The 23,688-nt window shown below is 49.4% G+C and overlaps 1 protein-coding gene across 3 annotated transcripts in view; it reads left to right on the top strand.

Moving 5' to 3' along the window:
• The first annotated feature begins 1,028 nt into the window (after window positions 1-1,028).
• Ptpre (protein tyrosine phosphatase receptor type E) overlaps window positions 1,029-23,688 on the top strand; it is a 41,159-nt gene continuing 18,499 nt past the window's right edge. Inside the window, exons 1-8 of one of the 3 annotated variants that reach the window (XM_032892391.1) lie at window positions 1,029-1,147; window positions 8,526-8,619; window positions 8,857-8,930; window positions 10,750-10,886; window positions 16,448-16,538; window positions 20,042-20,118; window positions 20,796-20,832; window positions 21,916-22,013. In XM_032892391.1, coding sequence (XP_032748282.1) covers window positions 1,036-1,147; window positions 8,526-8,619; window positions 8,857-8,930; window positions 10,750-10,886; window positions 16,448-16,538; window positions 20,042-20,118; window positions 20,796-20,832; window positions 21,916-22,013 — 720 coding nt within the window. In that variant the 5' untranslated portion in view covers window positions 1,029-1,035. The other 2 variants (XM_032892392.1, XM_032892393.1) reach the window with 2 other exon arrangements.

Here is a 23,688-nt window from a genome sequence, read left to right as displayed (position 1 = left end):
GGATCTCCAACATGGGCTTTATACTCCTGCAGTCTGGCTCTGTCTAGTCTCTCACCCTCCAGGAGCCGTGATCTCAGCCCTTGAGGGGTTCTGGTGTACACGACACCCATGCAAGGGGCAGGCTGGAGCAGGTGCACACTCAAGCACAGAGCTGTTGTGTCTGGTCCGCTTTATAAATCTACGATGTGCATTTGGGAACTAGGAAAAGGAGTCCTCAAGCAAATTTTTCTACACCACAGGGTAGTCACCATCACTATCACCTCTAAAGATGGTTGAAGGTAATTGGGCAAAATGGAGAGCCAAGAAGGTTACCTGGGAGGTCTTACTATGAAAGAGCTTTCTCTATGCCGAGCCCCTTACCAATCAGTCTGTCCCCTGCATCCATTCAACTTGGTAAACACCTAGTTCTCTCCTGAGGCTGTAGAGTAGGAAGTTAGCGGCAAGACCAGGAGAGGGCTACTGACCTGGGCTGAGAGAGTATATTGCCACAGGATGGAAGAGGATAGAGAAGAACCCTGACGCTGGTCTCAAGGCTGCTTAGTCAGGAGCTCCTGAGCCCGGTATGGAGGGAATGGATTTGGCTGGCCTAGTGAGAGGGGCCCAAAAATCACACAAGAAGGCACTGTCATCTACTTACCCAAGATACCACAGCCACCATAGACACAATTTGGTCAGAGAATGGTTGTGTAAAGGAGGCGGGTGAACAGTTGGTATTGGGGGATGTGGCATCTGCGGTACCAGGTGACTCACACAGATGCCTCTTGGCTGGCAATATGGATAAAGTGGGGTCTGATCGCACTCCATTGCTGATTCACCCTCAGCAATGTAGGGACCGTGAGCCTTGGGTCCTCAGGCTGGACCTGCAGATGACAGTGACTGAACCACTATAGGATGGAGACGACAAAAGAACGTTCCTGAAAACCTACAATGAGCTTCTCTCATATGTCTTCTTCCTCCCTACTGAGTGACAGTCGTGTCCGGGGCCTTCTATTCAGGAAGATTCTGAGCAGGTCCTCCTCTCTTTGCAGGTGTGCCATGGAACCCTTCTGTCCACTCCTGTTGGCAAGTTTTAGCTTGTCGCTTGCCACAGCTGGCCAGGGCAACGACACCACCCCAACAGAGAGCAACTGGACCAGTACAACTGCAGGTAAGGACCCCTAACCTGTGCCCCTGCTGCCTCACACACTGCCACCTCCTGAGCACCTAGGACTTCTGGGAAAGGCGTTCGGTGGCTCTTCCGGTGTACCAACGAGGTACTGGTATGTAGCCAGAACCAGAGCCATCTAAGTGTGTTTGAGAAGGCTGCTCCACCTGCTGGGGTCGGGGTATGGATCAGTCTTGGTGAAAGAAGGAGAGAGAAAGTCTGAGGAGGGCCATCCAAATGAATGAGTGCGACAAAGGGATGGCTGTCAGGTTCAATGACCTGAGTTCGATCCCTGGGACCCACACAGTGGAAAGGAGAGAAATGACTCCTGCGAGTTGTTTCCTGACTTCTACAAGTACACTCTGTCATATATGGTCTCTCTCTCTCTCTCTCTCTCTCTCTCTCTCTCTCTCTCTCTCTCTCTCTCTCTCTCTCACACACACACACACACACACACACACACACACACACAATTGATTAATTCAACAATACATTCTGAAATGTCTAACTGTGTAGAGCCCTGCTAGGAGCAACTGTGACCAAACACTGACCGGGAAGTTGAGCAAATGTGAATATTGGCTTGAAGATTTGTTGCGTAACTTTTCCTGAGGAGATATGAGCAAACATTTAATTACTCAATGGAGGACACCCACTATAGACTCAAGAAATGACTGTATCCATGTCTAATTTGGTGAGCCAGTAAGTTTTGGGGGGTTACTTACAGAAGCATGGGTGACTCAGAGGCAGCTGCTTCACTGGAAAGCCCTCTCCAGCCCGGGCGACAACTCATGAAAGCTCGATCACCAGTCTCCTCCGCGACTGGTAGGCAGCTCCACGTAAGAGTTGCTCCACTCCAACCACACCCCAGTCAATCTGTCTCTGGCTTGTAGAACTTCAGGGCCTCAGGAGTCTTACACCCTTATGTTCTGTGAGCTCCCTGCCTTCCTCTCATGAGGATAGGTTTGAATCTGGAGCAAACAGCCACACAACAGGGCGAAGAATGTTATTATTTTGTTGTTTGTTAATATTCTGTAATACTGGTATGTGGTGGGGTTTCCTCTCTTAAAAGAAGAACAGTTGCTGTTTCTCTAGGTGAACGCGGAGCATTCTTGGATGTGCCATGGCTTCCGGGAGATAGAGTTGAAAAGGACGCCATTGTCCTAGCCTCTCAAGAACGTTAGATACACCCCAGGGCAGGGATGGGGATTATTCTTAGTCTGTTCCCTCCCCTTGTAGTTTAAATATTAAAAAAGAAGAAGCATACTGGTGCCCATGTGGCATCAAGGAGGAACCTCAGAGACATTCCCACCGACAGAAGGTAGACACAGAAACCCCATGATGTAGACTAAGGTAGGATTCCATTGACGGGAAATATCCAGTACCTGAAAATCATGGATGGGGAGAGTAGTGAGCCGTTTCCAGGGCTGAGGATGAAGACAGGAAGGGGTCTTAACTGGAGACAAAGAAATACTCTAAAGCCAGAGCTGCCTAACCCTGGGAAGTTAACGCACCGTGCTTTAAAAACAAGTTCATTATACATGTAAATTTCACCTCAATTAAATGAATAAATGTTATTCAAACCCAAAGTGAGGAAGAGGATGTAGAAAGGGGGAAAAAGCCCAAACAAACGAGAATGGATCTTCTCGACTTACTGCCTGGGTTCAAATCTTGTCTCAGCCACTTGTTAGCTGAGTAACCTGGATGCACTCACTCCTCTATGCCCTCTGTGCCTCCCTGCCCTGAGCATGAGGTACAGATGCAGTGAGCCTTATGGAGACAAGCAGGCTGGACAGTCTTCAGAGCACAGCCGCATTCCTCAGCATGGGCTTATGCTGTGGTCAACAGGGGGCGAGCGCCAGCCATCTAGCCAGTCTCCATTAGCCAGTTCGGATGCTCAACCCTCAACTCTTCCTTTGTGATTTTTGCAGGTTGTGCTGCACCCAGAGAGAGCCAGGCTCAGGGCAGATGAGTGAAGTCAGGGACCCTCCCTAAGGAGTTGGCAGGTATTCTCAGCAGCATGTCTTAGTGACAAAGTCACAAGGAACCCGCAATAGCAGAGGCTCGTCCCTATCTTGTACCTGCCTCAGTCCCATCCTTCCCTTCCTACACACTTGCTCCATTCCTGGTACGGCCTACCCACACTGGGGCAGACCGTCTGCTTCACCCAATGTATAGATTCTAGTGTTAGCCTCAGCCTCCGATGGTGGTCTCGAAATGTTTTTGCAGCATGACCCAGTCAAGTTTACACATGAAACTGAGCAACATGTTTGGTATTGGCCCTTGCAAAGCTTAAGGAAGACTCAAATGATCAATATCCTTACAGAAAAACTTCTTAGAAAAAGTCAGTGGAATTTGGTGCCCTCCCAGTGGGTCAGAGGTTCAAGTTTCACCTCACTCAAGGACCTTACAGGGTTTCCAGACCATTGATTAATTTCCTGTAGGCATAATGGTGTCCATGAGGGGAGGGTAGAAGCGCAGCCCTGCCATGAAATCAAACACCTGAGGTAACTCACACTCTGGCTGTATCCTTCCTCCTTGCCCTGACACCCACAGCCACAAAAAACAAACAGCAAAACAAATAAAACAAAACCAGACCCTGCAGTGCCTGCCTCTCTGCACATGACTTTCCACATATAGGCCATCATATCTTGCAGCACAGAACATCAAAGACCCACCCAAGGACGGTGACCCTCAAGAACATTCACTGAAGTTTCCCCCACCCACATCCCTGACATCCCTCACCAAATACTAATCAGCTGGAAAGCTGCCTGCACATCTAGTAGACATCTTGAAGCCTGGGCACAGAGCATCCATCTCTCCACAGTAGAGGTAGAATCCGTCAGGGTCCTGGGACAGCCCCAACCAGGAGTTACCTGGGTCTCCCTCAGGGTGGCATCACCTAGGACTTTCCAAGTTCACTTGAGAGCAAAATGTATTGGTTTATAACATAGCCATGGGCAGGAAGTGTTGCTTTCTGGAAGAGAAGACTACCACATGACCTCAGCACCCGGAACAGAAGTAAATGTGAAACTTGCTCTGGTTAGGTCTCCCCCGGGCCTCAGCTTACTAGCAACAGCTCTGGTCTCACTGTCAGGAGCTACAGAGGCCTTACAGTTACATGGCTGCTCCTTTGTCCTGCAACTTGGGAGGGCACTCCAAGTGCTCTCTAAAAGATCTGGCCCCTGAAAAAAATCACAAAATACCTCTTGAGGGTTAGCACATTGCCAGAACGTGCCAGAACAACAGGAAATGGTTTCCTTTCATCTCTGGCCAAAATGAATTCAATATTCATCATGACACATTTTCTTAGACAAAGAATTCATTATAAATATGTAAAAAAAAAAAAAAAGAAAGTTGCGAGGTTGCGAGGAGGTGTTATTATCCACAATATGTACAGGAAGAATCCTTAATCTTAACGTGTGAAAGAGCACATTAAGAAAATGGATGATGTTCTGATTTGCTTTGCTACAGCCGTGACAAACACTAGGACCCTAGCACCAGCAAGGCAAGGGTTCACTTGGCTTACATATCTCTGTCATGGTCCACCATGAAGGGAGGTCTGGGAAGAAGCTCAAACAGGAACTAAAATAGAAATCACGGAGGAATACTGCTTAGCGGCTCACTCACTGCTCACACTCAAGTAGCTTTCTTATACAGCCCAACACCCCCTACTTAGAGATGGTGCCACCTCCAATGGTCTGGGACCTTCTACATCAGCCAATAATAAAATACCCCACTGACATGAACATACGTCCATCTGGGCAAGGCCATTCTCAGATAATTCCGGGGTATGTCAAGTTGACAGCTGAAGCTATTAGGAGATGTCAAACACGAGCAGGCAAAATCAAAGTATCTAATTAATTCCATTTTAATCATCAGGCCAAGGTTCCAAACTCTCTAGATATTAGAGAAAATCAAGTTAAAATGGTATTGTGCTTTTTACCTGACTAAAAGTGGAAGGATCATTAGCGTCCAGGAGAAAGGGCCTCCCTCTCTTGTAAACCCTTTTGTAAGGTGAACTTAGAAGTCAGATGCTTTGGGAGGCCATCTGGATAGTTCTACTCTTATTTGGTAATGAGCATAGTAGGCACAAAGGTCCACTTGCAGGAGATGCCACACAGAAACCCTGGTGAGACAACGTGCACAAGTTAGGAGCTGGAGAGAGGGCTCAGTGGTTAAGAGCACTTGCTCTTCCAGAGGACCCAAGTTCGGTTCCTAGCACCCACGTGACCCTTCACAACTGACTGAAACTTCAGCTCTGGGAGATCAGACACCCTCTTCTGGCCTACATGAGCACCTGCATACATGTGGTATGAATACACAAAGACATATACCCATCTGCAGACGTGTAAATAGGAATATAATTTCTTTTTAAATCTAGGGGTAGAAGTACAGGGAACAGCGAAGTGGAAAATAGCTTCAAATACCCATAATCAGGGCCAGGCCAAAGCGTAGGGTGGCAAGCAGCCAGGACTCAGAAGGAAGAGGCTCACCTCGCATGGTGACTCTCCGGGAGCAAGGAGAGAGGTGTGTGTTTCATCCGGTTGCTTTATGCATAGCATTAATGTTGGATGACATTGATATATCATCAAGTGGGTGATTCTTTATCATCGTTGGTTTGGGTTTTTTTCCTCTCTCCCCTATCAATTTGTAAAATAACAGTTCTTCCTTCTGCCGTGCAATCTTGGATGACAGGAGGGAGTCGTGAGTCTAATTTATTTACCAAACCTATGTGTTCGTGAGTTTAGCGTCATAGAAGAAAACGTAGGGGAAGATACACTCACAACTTCATGCCAGGGAAACAAAACAGTTGACCTATGTGTGTGTGTGTGTGTGTGTGTGTGTGTGTGTGTGTGTGTGTGTGTGTGTGTGTGTGTGTGTTTGCTCTGACTGGGCTCCTGGGAATGCTAATCACAGGCCTCTGGCCAGAGAAGCTTTATGGACTAGATCCCAGAGAGTTCTCCAGCACAGTCCTCCAGGGACTGTTGTCTCTTCCCAGAGCACAGCTGCTCACTGTGCTTCCTGTCTTTCCTTTTCCTCTTCCTCTTCCTCCTTTACTTTAACTCTGTCTCTCCATTGAGGACCCCCTAGACGTGTAGAATGTCCCTCATTGGAGGGGAACTCTCTGTGGCAGATTTGCTGCAGAGTTCCATAAGGTTTGGAAAGAGCTTCCCCAGGCTAGACCATGCTCTTCTGCCTGGGTCCTTCTGACACAGCAAAGGAGTCACCGGGGAAATCTGTGTCCAGAGTAAAGCATCATCAGGCCCCACTGCACACACAAACTATTGCCTTTCCAGTGTCAGGAAGATTCTGTGTAAGTAAGCAAATGTGTATCTATTCACATGCAGGCACACCTATGCCTAAAGTCTATGTGAACACGCATGTACTCGCTCACATGCAATTGGAAAACCCAACAACACTTTAGGGAAAAAGCTGAACCATCTAGAGAGACCCATCTGCATCTCCCCACTCTTGCCCTTTTCCCATCCCCACCCCTGAGTCAACATAAACTGGAAATAGAATGTGACCATAGGATATCCTCTGGGAGACCTCATGACTCCCTGGGTGGAACACCACTGGGACCAAGGGGACACTACCCAGTATGCACCAGGACTTATTTCCTGGCCCACAATGTTTATCAAGGTTCATCCACAATTTCAAAAACATTTACATCAAGTATGGGTTTCTTCCTTTGTGGTATTTGAGGCAAGAAGTAGTCTGGATTCATCCTCCCACAGGTTCAGAGCATGCCTCACAGTTCCCTGTGTCCCACACCACCCAGTCTGGGTTTGGGCGTTCTGCTACCCTTGGGAAGTCTGAGAGGTTCTGGCCCTGACCTCTGCCTTCCTGGGCAAAGCACGTTAGAAATGACAGAAACCAAGTGAAGGGATAATGAGTCCTTCTGAGCCGTCCTTCTGCCTGTGTGACAATCGATGTAGGGCTCTGTCTATGACAGGGTGGACAGTAGCAGCTACTTCTGCAGAACAGAGCCTGAGCCAGGGGCTGACCTCTGGGCAATGCAGAAGTAGGTAGTTTCACCATGGTGACACACCGAGAAAAGACAGTGAGCGTTTCCTGAAAAGAAGAAGGAGACTGCCCACACTTTCTAGTGGTCTCTGACCAAAAATGGATGGAGTTGAATCAGGGGACCCTGAGCGGCAAGGCTCCCTGGGATTGGCTTAGCTTTGCCTGTTGGTGTTAGGCAGATCTCAGCAACCCAAGCTAAAATTTGATGCAGGTCATAGTCTAGGGTATACCCTTCCCTGGAGCCAGACCTGGAAGTCTTGGGCCAGGCTGCTCCTAAAGGGCCCCAGCTGGGCAGTGGGTAGGTTTGGAGTACTCCCCTGAGGGAGGGGCAGATAGTCCTAGCCATTAAGCCTAAAATATATATACCTGACCTTGAACATGATGGGAATCAGCTCCTCTGAGTCAGAGTCACAGGTAGCGTACTGTGGGGCATAGCCTCTAGATTACATGCACAGGGCTGGGGGAAAAAATGACATTTCAAACTCCTTCCTGGAATCCTGAGTTTCGATGAACCAGGTTGGCACATGGGAGGAAGGACATGAACTCTGAAACACACGCTCAGCTTGGGAACAATGTTTGACACTTCTGGAACTCAAGAGGATAGAAATCTAGCTACTGACCTCCAGAGCCTCCCATGGGGACCTGCTCACTCTTGTAGCGTGGACTCACCAAATGCAGGACATAGCTCCTCGGACCAGGTCGTGACGGGAGCCACGCTGGTTAACTGTCGTAGCAGGCTTTTGATGGGGCCCTTTGGGTGGGAGCTTTGTGGCGATGAGAGAGCGCCCTAAGAGGTTGAGAGAATGGGTCCGTTGATGACCACAAGGTCACCAAAGCCAAGGTGCAAGGGCAGAAATATGTGTCTCTCTGAGGAAGGTGGACCTGGGGAGTGTGAAGAATGGATAAGCAAGGTTAGTAAGTTGGCTCCAGGAAGCCGGCAGTCTCTATGACAAGGAAGGCCAGACCACAGAGTGCCTGTTCCTCAAGAACTGTACCAAACCTTGGGACAAGGCTGTTTCCTTAGACCTGGTGTTCTTGCTTCATGTGGGCTAGGACACAACAGCTGTTCCCTGAGGAGGAGCTACCTTCCTCTACCTCCTCATCGAAGAGACAGGCTGGGCCAAAGGTACTTAGAGAAATAACTGACTAGCAGGGCACACTGGGGTGTGAGGAGGTGACCCTTCATCAGGGTCCTGGTCAAGTCCCACCATTACGCTCCTCTGTCCCCAGGAAAGAACTGACGGGAGATAATTTGAAAACTGTAGCTAGCATGTGGTGTGTTGTGAATATCCTTACCCCCCCCTACCCATGGTCCTGATGGGGTCTCTGCCCTCTACCGCCCACCCACCCATAGGTCCTCCGGACCCTGGTACGTCCCAGCCGCTGCTTACCTGGCTGCTGCTGCCTCTGCTCCTCCTCCTGTTCCTCCTTGCAGCCTACTTCTTCAGGTAGGAGTGTCCCCAGGCACTGACGTGCTCTAACCAGCTCCTATGAGGAAATGAGTGTGCTAGAGGCAGGGGGTGTGGGCCCAAACAGTTCAGATACCGCTGGTCAGGCCTGCGCTGTACACAGCTCAGCCATGAGCAGCAGAAAGAACTTTTCCAGGCTCACCTGGTGGGTATCACGACACTCAGGGCTTGGGGGTTCCCGCTGTGCTGAGACCTAACACGTCTTGTGCCTCTAAGGTTCAGGAAGCAGAGGAAAGCCGTGGTCAACAGCAACGACAAGAAGATGCCTAACGGGATCCTAGAAGAACAAGGTATTGCACACTGGGTCTTGGTACAGGGGACTGGCGTTGGGCTGTCACTCAACCTTGCCTCTCTCTCTCCAGCTCCTCCTGGGCTCATGCCGCCGCTTGCTAGTAACACAAAGTTTCTCTATTTCGGAACTTAGCGTCAGAGGTCTCCTTCCCTGCCAGGAGAGCGGATGTCTGAGACATTTCTGTTTGTGGGTTTTTTTTTTTTTTAAAGAGACCACTCATATCCTGTCAGTTTAGCAGGGCTTTGCCAAGTAACATTTCTCATTGAGGCCTTTGAAATCATCCTGTGATAAGGCTCTAACTCATGATGTGAAGTGTTCGGTTGATGCCGTGCTACCTCAGGATCACTGGAAAGGGGCACTGCTTAGCCAAAGCTACTCACTCCGGCGAAGGAGCGTCAGTTAGGGGACATGCCTAACTGAGATTCCAGCTGTGTTCCAACTTGTAAATGCTGCTTATAAAAGCTTGTTTTTCTTTCTCTGTGTTTCAATGGGAAGACAAAGAAGAGGTTTCAAACGTGCAGGTTCTAGCTGAGTGGGGGTGGCACGGGCTTGGAATCTTAGTATTTGAAGGCACTTGCTAAGGCAGAAGCATCACAGGTTCAAGGCCAGACTGAGCTACATAACCAGATCCTGCCTCAAATGACCAAGGGACCTGGGGATACAGCTCAGTGGTCCAGCCCTTGCCCAGCATAAGCAAAGTCCCTGGTTTTCAGTGACAATTAAAAACACAAAACACTGGCTCACAACAGTGGTTGCAGCTTTCTGTTATGACTTCATACAGAGCTTTGTCTGGCTTGAGGTAACATGCGTGCCATCAGAACTCAAGAGACACTTTAGAACTCCACCAAGACAGTGAAGGAACTAGAGCAACCCCACAGGTAGGACAGACATGAGCAGGAGAGGTCTCACCTGAGTTGTAGCACTGCAGGGCTTAGGGGACCTGCACATCCGCGTAGACCATCATATGGTTCCAGCGCAACTCCATTCTGCATCCTGTCTTTCTCACCTCCCTGCATATCCCAGAAGCCAGTGCAGAGGGAAGAGTGTGGCTGGGAGGGGCAAGAAGCCCACAAGCTTCTACCAGCTCACCTGGCTGCAGCCGAAGGGTGTCTTGGAGCAAAGTCTCTATGAGCTCTGCAGATTGGGACAGGGCCTTTTGCAAAGGTGACAACTGACTTATTCTACTGACCTTATCGAGCCAGCTCCCTCTCTGTGAAGAGAAATGCCAGTCCCTGGCACTGTTTGCACCACATTCTGAGCTTGCAGGGGTGGCTAGTCAAAGCCCCTCAGCCCACACCCCACCTCCTTTGTAGTGTCCTGTCCTCTCTTGCCTCAAAGATGGCTTGTTTCTCTGCACTGTAATGAATGAGATTTAAGGAAGCTGGTCTGTGTGTTGCCAAGAAGCAAAGGCTGTAAGACAGAGATCCTGGCAGACCCCCATCTGGTCTAAGCTTATACCCAGAGCCCTGTGACTACTCTTCTCTCAACTTGGTTGCAGCATGAAGCTGTGACCCTTGTGTGGAAGCAACATAGGTTAATAGGAAGGCTGAGTGGTGGGTGAGCTCACAAGCAAGATCAAGAATACAGTGTCTATGATGGACAGGAATGCTGCCATCACTTGCTGAAAATGGGTGTGTTGGGAAGCAGATGTTTGATTCAGTTGCTCAGGGCCGGGTTAGCCCCAGGGTGAGCAGTTTGAGAGGACTGGTCCCCTCCCACTGTACAGATCCATGAGGAATGCTGTCAGACCATCTGAGGGATGAGTCAGCCATGGGCGATGGAACTAAGTGGCTTCTCTGTTGCTCCTGGCCCTACAGAGCAGCAGAGAGTGATGCTACTGAGCAGATCTCCATCGGGTCCCAAGAAGTACTTCCCCATCCCGGTGGAGCACCTGGAGGAGGAGATCCGGGTGAGATCTGCGGATGACTGCAAGCGGTTCCGAGAGGAGTTCAATGTGAGTGTCCCAGGTCTCGGCCATCACGAGGAACAGCAGGACAGTCAGAGCCAGTCAGACACAGTCAGGGAACTTGTGCAACTTGTGATGCCACTCAGAAGTGGGGTCCGGAAAGCCTGGTCCCTAATATAATGCCCCTCACTGATGCTCCTTGTTACTTAGGAAGTGAGATGGTTGAGCCTGATGCTCCTGGGGGTTGCTGCCAGCTCCACGATTGGGTACCATGGTATGACAGCAGCTGTGAAAAACACATTATTGCATCATATGGTACATAGGACAGGTGGCAGCTTTACCTTGAAGGCTACAGAGAGCCTCCCACAAAGCATCTTGTCATGGTCCCCAAGAGGTCCAGCTTCTAATCCAATCAGCACTGGTCCCTCTGAGCTACCATCACGGCACAGTTCAGTGGTTGTAGGGACTGTCTGCAGAGGACACTAGCTCGTGTTCGGTATGTGTGTGAGTCTCTGCAGTATGGGATGAATCACTCCCACACCCTCTAAGGAGCAGTGGCTCACTGAGACAGGCCTCTGCCCACTGACAGTTCTCTGTAGTCATGCTCAGAACTCTCAACTCCAGACCTTGGTCACCCAACCCTTCGAGTTTTCATTTCCTCTTTAATTTTAAGTTTTTATTTTATATGTATGTGTGAGTGTTTTGTTATGTGCTTGTGCACCATATGGGTGCAGTGCCAGAAGAGGCCAGCAGATCTCCTAGAACTGCAGTTACAGGCAGTTGTAAGCCACCAAGCAGGCTCTGAGAACTGAACCCAGGTCCTCTCCAAGAGCAGAAAGAGCTCTTTTTTTTTTAAGATTTATTTATTTATTAAGTACACTGTACTTCAGACACACCAGAAGAGGGCATCAGATTTCATTACAGATGGTTGTGAGCCACCATGTGGTTGCTGGGAATTGAACTCAGGACCTCTGGAAGAGCAGTCAGTGCTCTTAACCGCTGAGCCATCTCTCCAGCCCCCAGCTCTTAATCTCTCAGCCGTCTTTCTGCCCCCAAGTTGTTGATTGTCTAATGTCTGTCAGATGGGTAGGTATGAAGTGCCATTTTGGACACAGAGCCCCACACAGTTTGTGTTCTGAGGGGATTTGTTCAAGTCTTCACCCTGCATGCAGGGCTGGGAGCTGAACGTTGGGCTTGAGCAAAAGTGGCTGTCCCTGATGGCTGCCTGGGCCTATCTCTGTCATAACAGCTATTGTACTCTAGGTCACTTCCAACACCACCAAATGGTGCCTGGGGATGGAGGCTCTAAGACAGCACAGATGTGAGCCTCCCAGATGATGAACTTTTTAAATAGTGCCGTGTGTTTGTTTCTAGGGAGGGAGCCGGCAGGGCTGACTGACTCTTCATGCAGAGATGCCTGTGGGGGCATGGGAAGGCGATGGTGGGCTCAACCACACTTTACCCACTTTTCATCATTACACCTTCCTCTTTAGCTTGCTTCCCTTTTTACTGCACCAAATGTGTTTTCCTCTTTTTTTTTTTTTTCCTAAATTAGGTCATACTGAAAGACAGCAGCAAGCACTGTTGTTTTGCAAATGTATAACTTAACACCAGAAGTTAATTCTCCATTTCTAAAATAGCTGTGGCTCACATTGCCGATAGAAGCTTGCCCCCTCCCTGGGCTCCCACTTCCCCTTCCAGTTCTGCTGTCATGTGTAGGGTGCCAGTGACCAGGGAAAGCGCAGCAGGCAAGACAGGCCCTGGTTCAATAGTTTACTTAAAATATCAAAACAAAGGCAAGCGATGGTGAAGGGAACTGCTTGGTCACTGTCAGGAGAGAACCATGTCTGTGTATCCCCTTGCTGCCTGGGCTCCACCGTGGGTTGTATGGCACAGTTATGGATTCTGCCATGATTGAACAGTTTGATGCTTTTCACCATTACGAATTTTAAACACCCGGTTAGCTTTTTAGAAAGGATGTATGGCTGCTGATAAGATGGCTCGGCAGGTAAAAGCACTTGCCGCCAAGCCTGACAACCTGAGTTCAATTTCTGAAACCTGCATAATGAACGGAAGGGCAAGGCTGTTTCTTGAAAATCAGCCACTGACCACCACATTGATGGTGTGACATATGTGTGCACACAGGCATGTGCACATAAGCAAATAAATGCTATCTAAAATTCTTAAGAGGAAAACATACGGTAGAAAAGACGGTGCCTCAGAGGCTCTTTTTTTCTTTTTTTCTGGAGCCCCTGTAAATTTTATCCCTGAAACAAATGATTCCCTCCCCTGTCCCTCCCAGCCTGCCTCTGTGTGGCCCTCAGTTGTGCAGAGTCCTGCTGCCTGTAGAGATACAGTGTGGGGTAAGAATGCATGAAGCCTGGCTCCTCTCTCCAGTCAGGAGCTGGGCCCATCCATGGCTACACTCCTACCACATCCTTCTATCCAAATCAGCCAGGCCAGTACTCAGAGAACACATTTAAGTTTCCTACCCTCCCTTTCACTGGTCTGACACCCTCTCCTAAAGGTCATGGAAGGGATCTGGATAAGTCTCAACATGTATTTGGACGTTCCTGTATTGTCAAACCCATGTTTAGGTGGCCATGAACTTGAGGATAAGAAGGGGTTTGGCGTTAAGATCATCAGGAGAGTGGGATGAATGTTGGAACTGGTTTGTCTGTGTACAATCCTGGCCCGGAAGACTTGGGCTATTCCCTTAACCTCTGCCTCAGTTTCTTCATCTGTGAAGTAGGGATTTTCCCTGCCCTATGGGGCTTTGATAACACTTAAACCAATCCGTAACAGGTAACATGTGGATAAGAAGCTATCTGTTAGCTCCTCCTGGAAACGTAGATCTCTACTCTGTTTCCAGTTCCTGACTTCAGTCTCAGAAAAGGAGGCCCATATGCAGTGGAAACCCCTCTCTGGGGAGTGTCTTCCCAGGTCTCTCCTAGTGTCAAACCAGCAGCCTGGGGTGTTCCCTATGATAAATATACAATACCTACAGGGGGAGTTGTTTGTTTATGTGTCCCAGCACAACATACAGACCCAAGCTGTCCTCTGGGTCTTGTCTTTGTTTTAAGATTTATTTATCTTATGTATATGACCACACTGCCCTTGACACACCAGAAGAGGGCATCAGATCCAATTCCAGATGGTTGTGAGCCAACATGTGGTTGCTTGGAATATGAACTCATGACTTTTGGAAGAGCAGCCAGTGCTCTTAACCACTGAGCCATCTCTCCAGCCTGGGTCTTATCTCGACAGAACAAACCAGACTGTCGAGAGCACACACAAAGGGTCACTGCAGGCTAATCATCCCCATGTACTCTTACTTCCGGGGACTACTGAGCAGCTGAGAAACCCGAGGAACTGCGTGCGTGCGTGCGTGCGTGCGTGCGTGCGTGCGTGCGTGCGTGCGTGCCTGCGTGCCTGCGTGCGTGCGTGCCTGCGTGCCTGCGTGCCTGCGTGCCTGCGTGCCCTGCGTGCCTGCGTGCCTGCGTGCCTGCGTGCCTGCGTGCCTGCGTGCCTGCGTGCCTGCGTGCCTGCGCGCGTTCGTGCGTTCGTGCGTAGCCCGACAGCAGGAAAACGTGCTGGGCCTAATCTATGCAGGAAACTTTTCCGCTTGCTTAGGTCTGGGCTTATGTATGGGGGACACAAAGAGCTCTGACCGCCTCCCCAGTCTATCCTCCAGGAGCCTGGGCAGGCAGGGTGGACTACCTCATCTCTATGGCCCACATCTCAGAGGCACACAGCTGTAGAAGGGGTGGCCAGAGCCTGATTCCTCTTCACACTCAGGCTCCGCTGGTCATCACATTGCAGCTACCTTGCCTTCCTTTGTTTTATCCACTTTGATGTTTTTAATAAGCCTTATATTGAGAGCAGTTCCAAGTATGCAGAAATGACACATCCACACTAGAGTATTCCCGAGTACTCCATGTGTCCTGTGGAGGATGTTCCTCTGTCGTGGGCCCTCTACAGGGAAGTGGTTCACATGTTACAGCTAATAACTGCTGTTGGCAGTATTGTCACTGAGCCCCTAGGATCTGCTCAGCCTGTGAGGTTTGCCAGATGCACGGTTTCATGTGCCACTGTGACATTAACGTGCCTGGGTTTTTGTGTTCTGGGTTAAAACTTTCTGAGAAAGTCCTGGGATGTTACCACAAATTCAGCGTCCACTTAGGGCCAAGGGGTAGTGCCAAGCCAGCTCTGGTGGTGAGTCTGAGCTTAAGGAACCTAAGTGTTCATAGCTGGGGACAAGTTTGAGAGCCCCTCATTGGCATTGCTGGGATGACCTTTGATTGGTCCCTCCACACAAGCCCAGGCAGGGTCTCTGCCTGTGTCTATGAGATGTGGCGGACCAGAACAGAGGAGAACATCCTGATGTGAGCCCTTGTGGGCACTGAGAAGCTCCTGCTGCTAGAGGGAGGTCAGTGCCCAGACATAAAACGAGAACAATCTCAGGACATCATGGATGTCATCTGAGGCTGCTCTATGAAGCCAGACCCCAACTCCCAGCACCCTAAAGTGGGATGCAGAGAACGAGAAGGTCCTCATGTTTCCTCATGCTTGAGCAAGAGGGTCCTTTCAGGCTACACGACCAAGGTCTATCTTTTCAGTCAGGTGATACTGAGTACATTTCTAACACTGTTCATTTGGTCTGGTCCTATGTCATCTGATCATAGGCTAGGAGTTAGGGAAGGCAGGTAAGCCATGTGTTTTCTCTGTGCTTAACACATCACAAAACACTTCTTTCTTGGAGCCCAATGGTCCTAGATCTAACCAGAGGCAAGTTTCATGTTGAAGGGCATGATTTGAAGTTCAAGGTGCTCCTTTGGAGCACAAAGAAGAGCCCAGAAGCATGCAAACAGCAAACAGCTGGAGGCAACCAAAATCAAAGGCAGGTAGCTTCCGTGGTGGAAAGAAGTAGAAACCCACATGTCCACTTTACTCCCAGATGTGATGGTTCTCAGTTTCAGCACCGTGGCAAAGTGAAACTTCTGCTCCACACTGATACTCCTAGGCCAGAGCACAGCAGTCATTAACAGGGTACATCTTAAGCCACAGACTCCCAAACCTCTAGGGGTCCTTGGGGGCTGGGAGAATCAGCATTTCTAGGGAGCTTTTGGGCCTGACCCTGCTGACCTGACCTAATCCACAGAGACAGCTGAGTCCTGGGTATGGTGAGGGCTGTGTCTGCAGTCACTCTCCAGGATCCTGCCTCTCTCCTGAAGCTTGGTCCAGAGGTCTCAGCACTTTCTTCTTGGTAGTCTTTGCCCCTCTGTCTCCTGCATCAGAATTCCTTTGGGATCAGTTCACTTGTACCCAAGGAGTCCCTGCCTGGGCCAAGAGCTGTGCAGACTGGAGGATGATAAGCTCCGTTGTGAATGAGTTCCTGACCTCACAAAGTTTAGGATCTAGACAGAAGACCCTGAAGAAAGCTCATCTCTGTGTAACATTCATTGTCTTCCCAGTGTCTAGTGTGGGACCTAACGAGAGACATGAACGATGGAGAGATGGTAGTTTTAATTCCTGGACTTGGTATCGAAGCTAATGGGAACCTGGGTTTAGATTCATTAGTGTTCAATCAACTCTCTGTTTCTTTCCAGTCATTGCCTTCCGGACACATACAAGGAACCTTTGAACTAGCAAATAAAGAAGAAAACAGAGAAAAAAACAGATACCCCAACATTCTGCCCAGTAAGACTTGTTGTTTACTGTTGTTTTCGTGTGATCTGCGACATGCGTGTTACACTTGGCACTGCTTTGCAGCTTGCTGGTGACAGTGTTGTGACTGCTCGGTGCGTGTCCCAGGGAATTCAGAGCCACACGGCCTGAGTGTCCATTTCCCTGCCCAGGGTGTGGGCAGCTTTGCTGCTGCTGGCCACTCTGGCTGCTAACCATACAGGAAGCAAGCTGGGCAGGACCGCTTCTCACAGACTTAGGCACCAGCAGGCAAGGCCTCTCCTGCCAGATTCAATCCTGAGTGCCCGTCTAGGCCTGTTGGTGGCCTTGAGCAGTACCTTCCTTCACAGTTAGTGTTTGACTAAACCAGAAACAAATCCTCAATGAGATTTATGGTCCAGGACCAAAGACCAAGATGGTAGATTGAAAAGTCCACACGAGTTTGGCACGCTTGAGGTGCTAAACAAACCCAATTCTAACTTCAGCAGGAAACAGCAACCACGAGCTGGGGAGTGTGGTTGCCAAGGAAGTGTCAGAGGTAGGGTGAAGGCTGATGTGGTCTGGGCGTCTTGTGATCTGCTGTTGCTGGCTGAGTCTAGGCCTGAGGTGCCTGTCTCACCGCCAGGACAAACCCTGCATGTTCCCAGCCGACCTTTCAAAAGCTGGTGCTTGAGGGTTGTGACACTGTTCCAAGTCCCTCCCATCCTCTCAACCACAGAGTCACCCTTCAAGCCCACAGAAGAGCAGCCTCAGATAACTCCAAGCTGGGCCTTGAATCCCTAACAGATGCCTCCTACTGGTCCCAGAGACCTTTGCTCTTAAGGAATGCCTGGTAGAGTCAGGAAGCAGACCTCAGTCAACTTCAGTGTGCACATGGAGCTGTGACCTGTCCAACATATAATCCTAGATTTCTAGCAGTTTCTGGAAGTAGCTCTTTTCTGCCACTTGTGTATAAGGTTTATAAGTGACTTCTCTGTAAAGCTGGTCACGATTCTAGGATCCAACTAAATCTAGAGTAATTAACTAATGGGCTTTTGTTTGTCAAGGCCAAGGGAGTAGGGTCTGGCTGTGGGGGTGGCTTGTCCCAAGTTTAGACACACAGTAGCTTTACTGATGGGTGGGTTATGGAGAGCCAAAGGAACTACTGCTGTGACTCAATAGCTCAAAGACCATGAAGATGTCTGGGCTCTTCAGAGAAGTTTATGTTAACTGGTAATTGTGATTCTCAAAGATCTGTCTTGACTTCTAATTTAACACTTCATCTTCCTTGATGAGTTTAATTTATGCCTCATGTGTTTAAGGCCACCTTAGGGCCAAAGACATTCAGGCATCTTGCCTAACTTCTCTCTTTATCATTAAACCTACTGTTCCCTAAAGCTAATACCCAAAGTCTTAACCAAGAATATTTCTGAGACAGAGGTGGCAATACGCACCTGTAATTCTAGCAGCCTCCAGACTGAGGCAGGAGGCTCTCCAGATAGAGAACAGTCTGGACTATGTGGCAAGCAAGACGCTGTGGAGGAGGGGAAATGACAAGAGTGAGAATGGAGGAGAAAAGAAAGGAGAGAAAGATGGAGACACAGAGAGAGAGAGACAGAGAGAGAGACAGAGATGGAGACAGAGACAGAGAGAAGAGAGAGGCAGAGACAGAGAGACAGAGACAGAGACAGAGAGGGACAGAGAGAGAGAGAGGAGTGCTAGTTCCTGGTGAGAGCTCAGGAACCGAATTCACGGCTAAACTCCTGCAACAGACTCAGGTGGGGAGCTCAGCTCACCAAGGAATCATTCTAGCAGAGGCTGGGCACCTTCCAAAATCTTTCTGCTGTACACAAGACTGGGTTGGATTACAGAAGAAAATCGGTCTGCCCTCTCCTCATATAAAAGTGTGGCAGAGTTCTAAACAGTCCTGCTCAATGGCCCTCCATAAGTTCCCCTGCTCCTGCCCCAGGGTGAGGCTAGCCTCATCCCTTCCTACCTAGAAGTAACATGTGACTTGGGATGTTGACAGCTCTCCAAGACTGTGGGTACACGGTGTGTTTCACAGAGACATGCCTGGCTCTATTGGAATTTTTGTTCCTGCTGGAGCAATGTGGTGGGCTGAATGTCATGGAGTCAGATTAGGATCAGTAAGGTGGCATGGATGGACCCAATGCCCACAGTTCCAGGAGCCCCCCTCCTAGTACACCCCAAGCTAGGGCAGACTTGCAATAGGTTCAAAGATACCCCTGGGCTGAACTGTAATGTTGACCTTGGCCTGGGATTCCCAATGATTAGGGCACTCTGTGTCCAAAAGGCTGAGCACTTGCATGCTTGTGGGGACTCTCTGTGGCCAGCAGCAGCCTGATAGCCCTCTGCTGGAAGGATGCCACTGCTAGTGACTTTAGAAAGTAGTGTTGTGACAGCCAAGTGTGACTTTTCAGAATGTAGACTCAGGAATCCGTTAGAAGACGCGAAGGCCCAAGTCCATGCAGATGCCATTTTGCCCTGTGCTCCCATCACTGTCCCATGGTATATGTTGTTCTAAAATCTCTTCAGCCAGTGTGACATGTGCAGTGACACAGCTGTTTCTATCCTTGAGCCCCTGGATGGGAGTGTGTTGATATGTGGCAGTGGATTTGGGGGTTGTCATCCTGGCCAGCATGTGTGGGTAGTAAGTGTCCCCAGAGATGAGCCATCCCCCCACCTCTGCCATACACCAGACACAATAAACTCACAATCAGCTTGTCCTACCGTCCAGCACATGCTTAGCACACTCAAGCATATGCACATACATGCATGTATAACACGCAATACCACAGAAATATATACACCACACACGCAGCACATATAACCACACAACATGTACTTCCCACATTAAGTATATGAACATACCGTGCATGTAAAATACACAACACCACAAAAACACACTCATACAGCACATTTAATTCTCAACACATGTACACACCCCAGCATACACATATATACCATACAACATATTCTTAACACAGATCATATGTGTGTAACACTTAACACACACACATACACACACACACATACACACACACACACACACACACACACACTCATGTCTGGCTTCCTTCCCACTCTGGAAAATGCCCCAGGGAGCCAGCTAGACTCCCATAGTCAATGGTCTAGCATGGGCAAACCCAGCTTCCTTCCAGCTGTGGGGCAAATGGTGAAGGATGGATATTGGAGTTCAGAATTCCAAACCCTTTACTCACATGCCCTCTGGAAGCCGGAGTGAAAAGTTCTGTATCCCGAGGTCCCCTGCGTGCATCTGCAGCTGTTAATGTGTGGGCCTACTGTGAGAAGATGATCACTACACTCGCTGCTGTCTGCTTGTGTGATGGTTGGGCCTCCCCTAGTTGAGGACTCAACAAGGCAGGGCACCCCACCCTGACCTCAAGAGGAGGTCTGGTTATGTCCTTCCAGTGACTGACTCTTAGGTAAAAGACACCCCAGGTTTCTGTAGCTCCTCGTTCTATCATCACAGTTTTTTTTTTTCCTGCTTTCCCCAGATGATCATTGCAGAGTGATTTTGAGCCAATTGGATGGAATCCCCTGCTCTGACTACATTAATGCTTCCTACATAGATGTAAGTTGATTGATTTCCTTTCCCCTGGCTGGGCATTCAGGGGCTGAGTTTAACCATGATGTGCAGGTGCCCACCACTCTGATCCTGAGCTTTGTGGACACACTGAGAGCAGGAGGCCATTGTACTTTCCCAGATTGCATTTGCACCAGAAGTCAGAAAGATAACAAATACAGAGAGGCTAATGACCGCAGTGGATGCTGGAGGTGTTCAGTCCAGATCCTTACAGTGCCAACAAACTAGAACCCACTGGGTGCATTTGACTAAATAACCCACAATGGGCCACAGAATTAATTTAGTTATCTTTGAAATGTCATTTAAAGTTTTAAATTTATTACTTAAAAATATATAAAGAAATAAAGGGATTTGTACACATGAGCCCGTTTAAAAACATCATTTAGTATGTCATCTGCTTGTGTGTGTGTGTGTGTGTGTGTGTGTGTGTGTGTGTGTGTGTATGTATGTATAGGAAAACAAAAACACAGTAGTACAGGCCACAGGAAAGAATCAGTTATTTCTGAGACTGCTGGGTTTTAGTTTTGGTTTTTGGATTTGTTTTCATGTTACTTCTTCTGTCTTCTACATCCTCTCGGATGAATCTTTCCTCCCCTTCTGTGAACAAAGTGGTCCCTAGTCAAAGATAGCCCTGGATAATGACAGGTCCAACTTCATTTTTCTAGGGCTACAAAGAAAAGAACAAATTCATAGCAGCTCAAGGTAAGTGTTCGATTTCATTCATGTCTGCATAGAAGTCTATGGTTTGAATATCTACTTGCCAACAATACCAACGATTCGTACTGGCTTTTCATGAGTGTGCCCCATAGTGGCACTGTGTTAGACACCCACACTGCGTGCCCCTCTGTGACATCCACAGCACACATGGGGCCTCTGGCTACCCTGAGACTCACATTCAAAGATAACTGACTTCTCTCAGCTGCCTGAACTCCGAAAAGCTCTTACTTCGGGTGGAGGACAGAATAGAGGGGCTGTTAGATCAAGGTCATGGCCACTGTGGCTTAGCTACAAAATCCTTTCCTTACCCTTGTACCCAGTCCCACCCTGTACTTAGAGAACCTTCTAGTCTGCCAGAGGCTGCCTTTTTTGGGAAGGTGGCGAAATTCCCCGGAGATCAGTGAAGCTGAAACTACACTTCTCTACCCGCCTCCCCTAGGCCAGATTTCCTAGAAATAGAAGCACTTGTTACACATAGGGGACTGTGCCCTCTGTAAATGAGAGAAAGCCTGCCGGACACTGGTGGAAACGTCACTAAGGCCTGCATTTCTTTTGTAAGCATCAGCTTGTCAAGGAAGGATTTCTTTGTCTCCTGTCCCCTTCTCCTCAGCATAGAAGTTTTAGCCTTAGGAGCTCAAGAGTTGTTATGCCCCCAGGCCCTGCGTCATATTCAGGCAGGAAGTGGACAAAGGACAGAGGCGGTTCTTCTTCCTGACCCCTCCCTCCCTTTCCTTCCTTCTCCCTGTCCCTCTTTTCCCACTTAGGCACACATGTGCTCACACCCGCATTCCAGTTTAGCAGTTCTGGAGGGGACCTGTGACGCTGAGGGACTCAAGTGTGTGGTGGCTCCCAGCCACTATGAATGCAGAGCAAACATGGCCCTCCGCCGTCTTCTGTGGTCCCCTTTTCTTTTGCCCATAAATCAGCCACCTGAACTCTGGCTGTACAGAAAGCTTCCAGGCTGTGGGGCCTGCCATGCGCCTGGGGGAAGCTGTGATCCTTCCAAGGCTGAATTCGTGAACAAAGTTTAGATGGCTCCTTCACCCTAACGCTCCTCTCTGCACGCAGGCCCTAAGCAGGAGACAGTGAATGACTTCTGGAGAATGGTCTGGGAGCAAAGGTCAGCCACCATTGTCATGTTGACGAACCTGAAGGAAAGGAAGGAGGTAAGCCCTGGGGGGGGGCACCCCACTTCCAGCCCAGCACTGATCCTGAGGCCTTTCCTTGTGACCCCCCACCCACCCACCCATACTCACCAGGGAGGCCTGACTCCTTCCTCTGCCCAGGCACCTCTCATCTAACAGGGCAGGCAAACAGCACTCAGGCCTTCCAGCACCCTATCTTGAAGTCAGTCCTCACCTCACTGTCCTCCTCCAACAATAAGGAATCAGGGGTTCCCCTCTTCGTCTAAGAATCATCATGGCCACCCATGGCTCTAACCCCCGCTGGAAAGGAACAGAATTCAGAGTGAAAGGTACTGGTGCGTTTCGTATGAGGTAGGCCTGGCTGCCAATGAACACCACTGAGCAGGTCTGTCCTGGACTAGAGAGGTAGCCTCCAATAGGAGGCTCGTGGGAGACATGAATGAATTTGAAGCATCGGCTAAGAATGAGAGGTACAGTTGCCTGGTCTCCTATCAAAGCGGACTCTGGTAGCATCTGCTGAGCCCGTGTCTCCATTCCTGTTGCCAGGAACTAGCCCAGATGCAGGCTAGAAGGGAGAGCAACAGAGCCCTGGGAAACCAGAAACCTGGCAGACTTGTTTGCACACGCACTAGCCTGGGCCTAACAGTAACCCATGTGTCAAGGACATGGGCAGAGCCTACAGGATCTGGGTGGGACACCCATTCTTGGGGTGCACAGGAGAACAAGGACGGGACTCATATAACAGTTGGCAGAGTGCTCTTGTCCCCACTGGTGGGCTCCATGCCCACCAGCACACGGAAAAGCCTCCAGTGGCCATTTTTAGTTTCTGATCTATCAGAGAGAGGAATGGCTCAGTTTAGTTGTTGAGACAACAATGGGGACAGATAGGGACTGCTTCTTCTTACAGGGAGGCTGACCCTCACCAGAGCCAGTGGGTCTCTGTGACCAACTGCCTACAGAGTCCAGGTTTCTAAGCAGAGGCAGAGAGACCCTGAGGACTTCTGTCCCCCTGTGCCCTGGTGGTTTCATGTATCTCAATCTCTCCTAGAGCCTCCTGCTATATTTTTCTGATCCTGTGACTTGGGGTTGCCTGCTGGGTCTCTTTATTTCCACTACCTCAGATGGAGTCATTTCTCAAGAGAGTTCCCTTTCCTTGGTGGCTTGCATTGTGGTCTCCACGATGTCCACATCCTGGGCAGGGCATTGCAAAACTAGTTCAGCTGGCATCTTACGAACTGAGAGTGGGACAGCCAAGAGCTCACTGGATCCTGAGACCCCTTCCCTATCTTTGCAAGAGTTTTTCAGGGAAGAATTGCTTGAGTCACCAGAGCCCTAGACGATGCGTGACTCACCCAAACCAGACCCTTTGAGTGTCACTACAGGCCACATCCAATACCCGATGCTCTGTGACTGTGTTCAGCTTAGGTCAAGATACAGGTGATGTGTATCCTGTAGTGTTGTGACAAGGATGCTGGTCTCCATGGTGCTAGGTACCTTTCACTTGAGGAGCATATGGATACTGGAGAACTGGCCAGTTTGCTGTGCCTTTCAACCGATCATTTCTAGGACAAGCTGTGAGGTGCCTGGAAGGCCTGTTAAATTTTAGAGATTTCTCCGAGGAAGATTGTGTGGCTCTTTTCCCTGGGGGTGGGGGGTGATCGCCGTTCATTCATAGGCTGTGCTGATGAACAGTTTA

Source organism: Rattus rattus, chromosome 2, assembly GCF_011064425.1.
Source record: "Rattus rattus isolate New Zealand chromosome 2, Rrattus_CSIRO_v1, whole genome shotgun sequence".
Lineage (NCBI taxonomy): Eukaryota > Metazoa > Chordata > Mammalia > Rodentia > Muridae > Rattus > Rattus rattus.
This window is presented reverse-complemented; position numbering and strand designations above follow the sequence as displayed.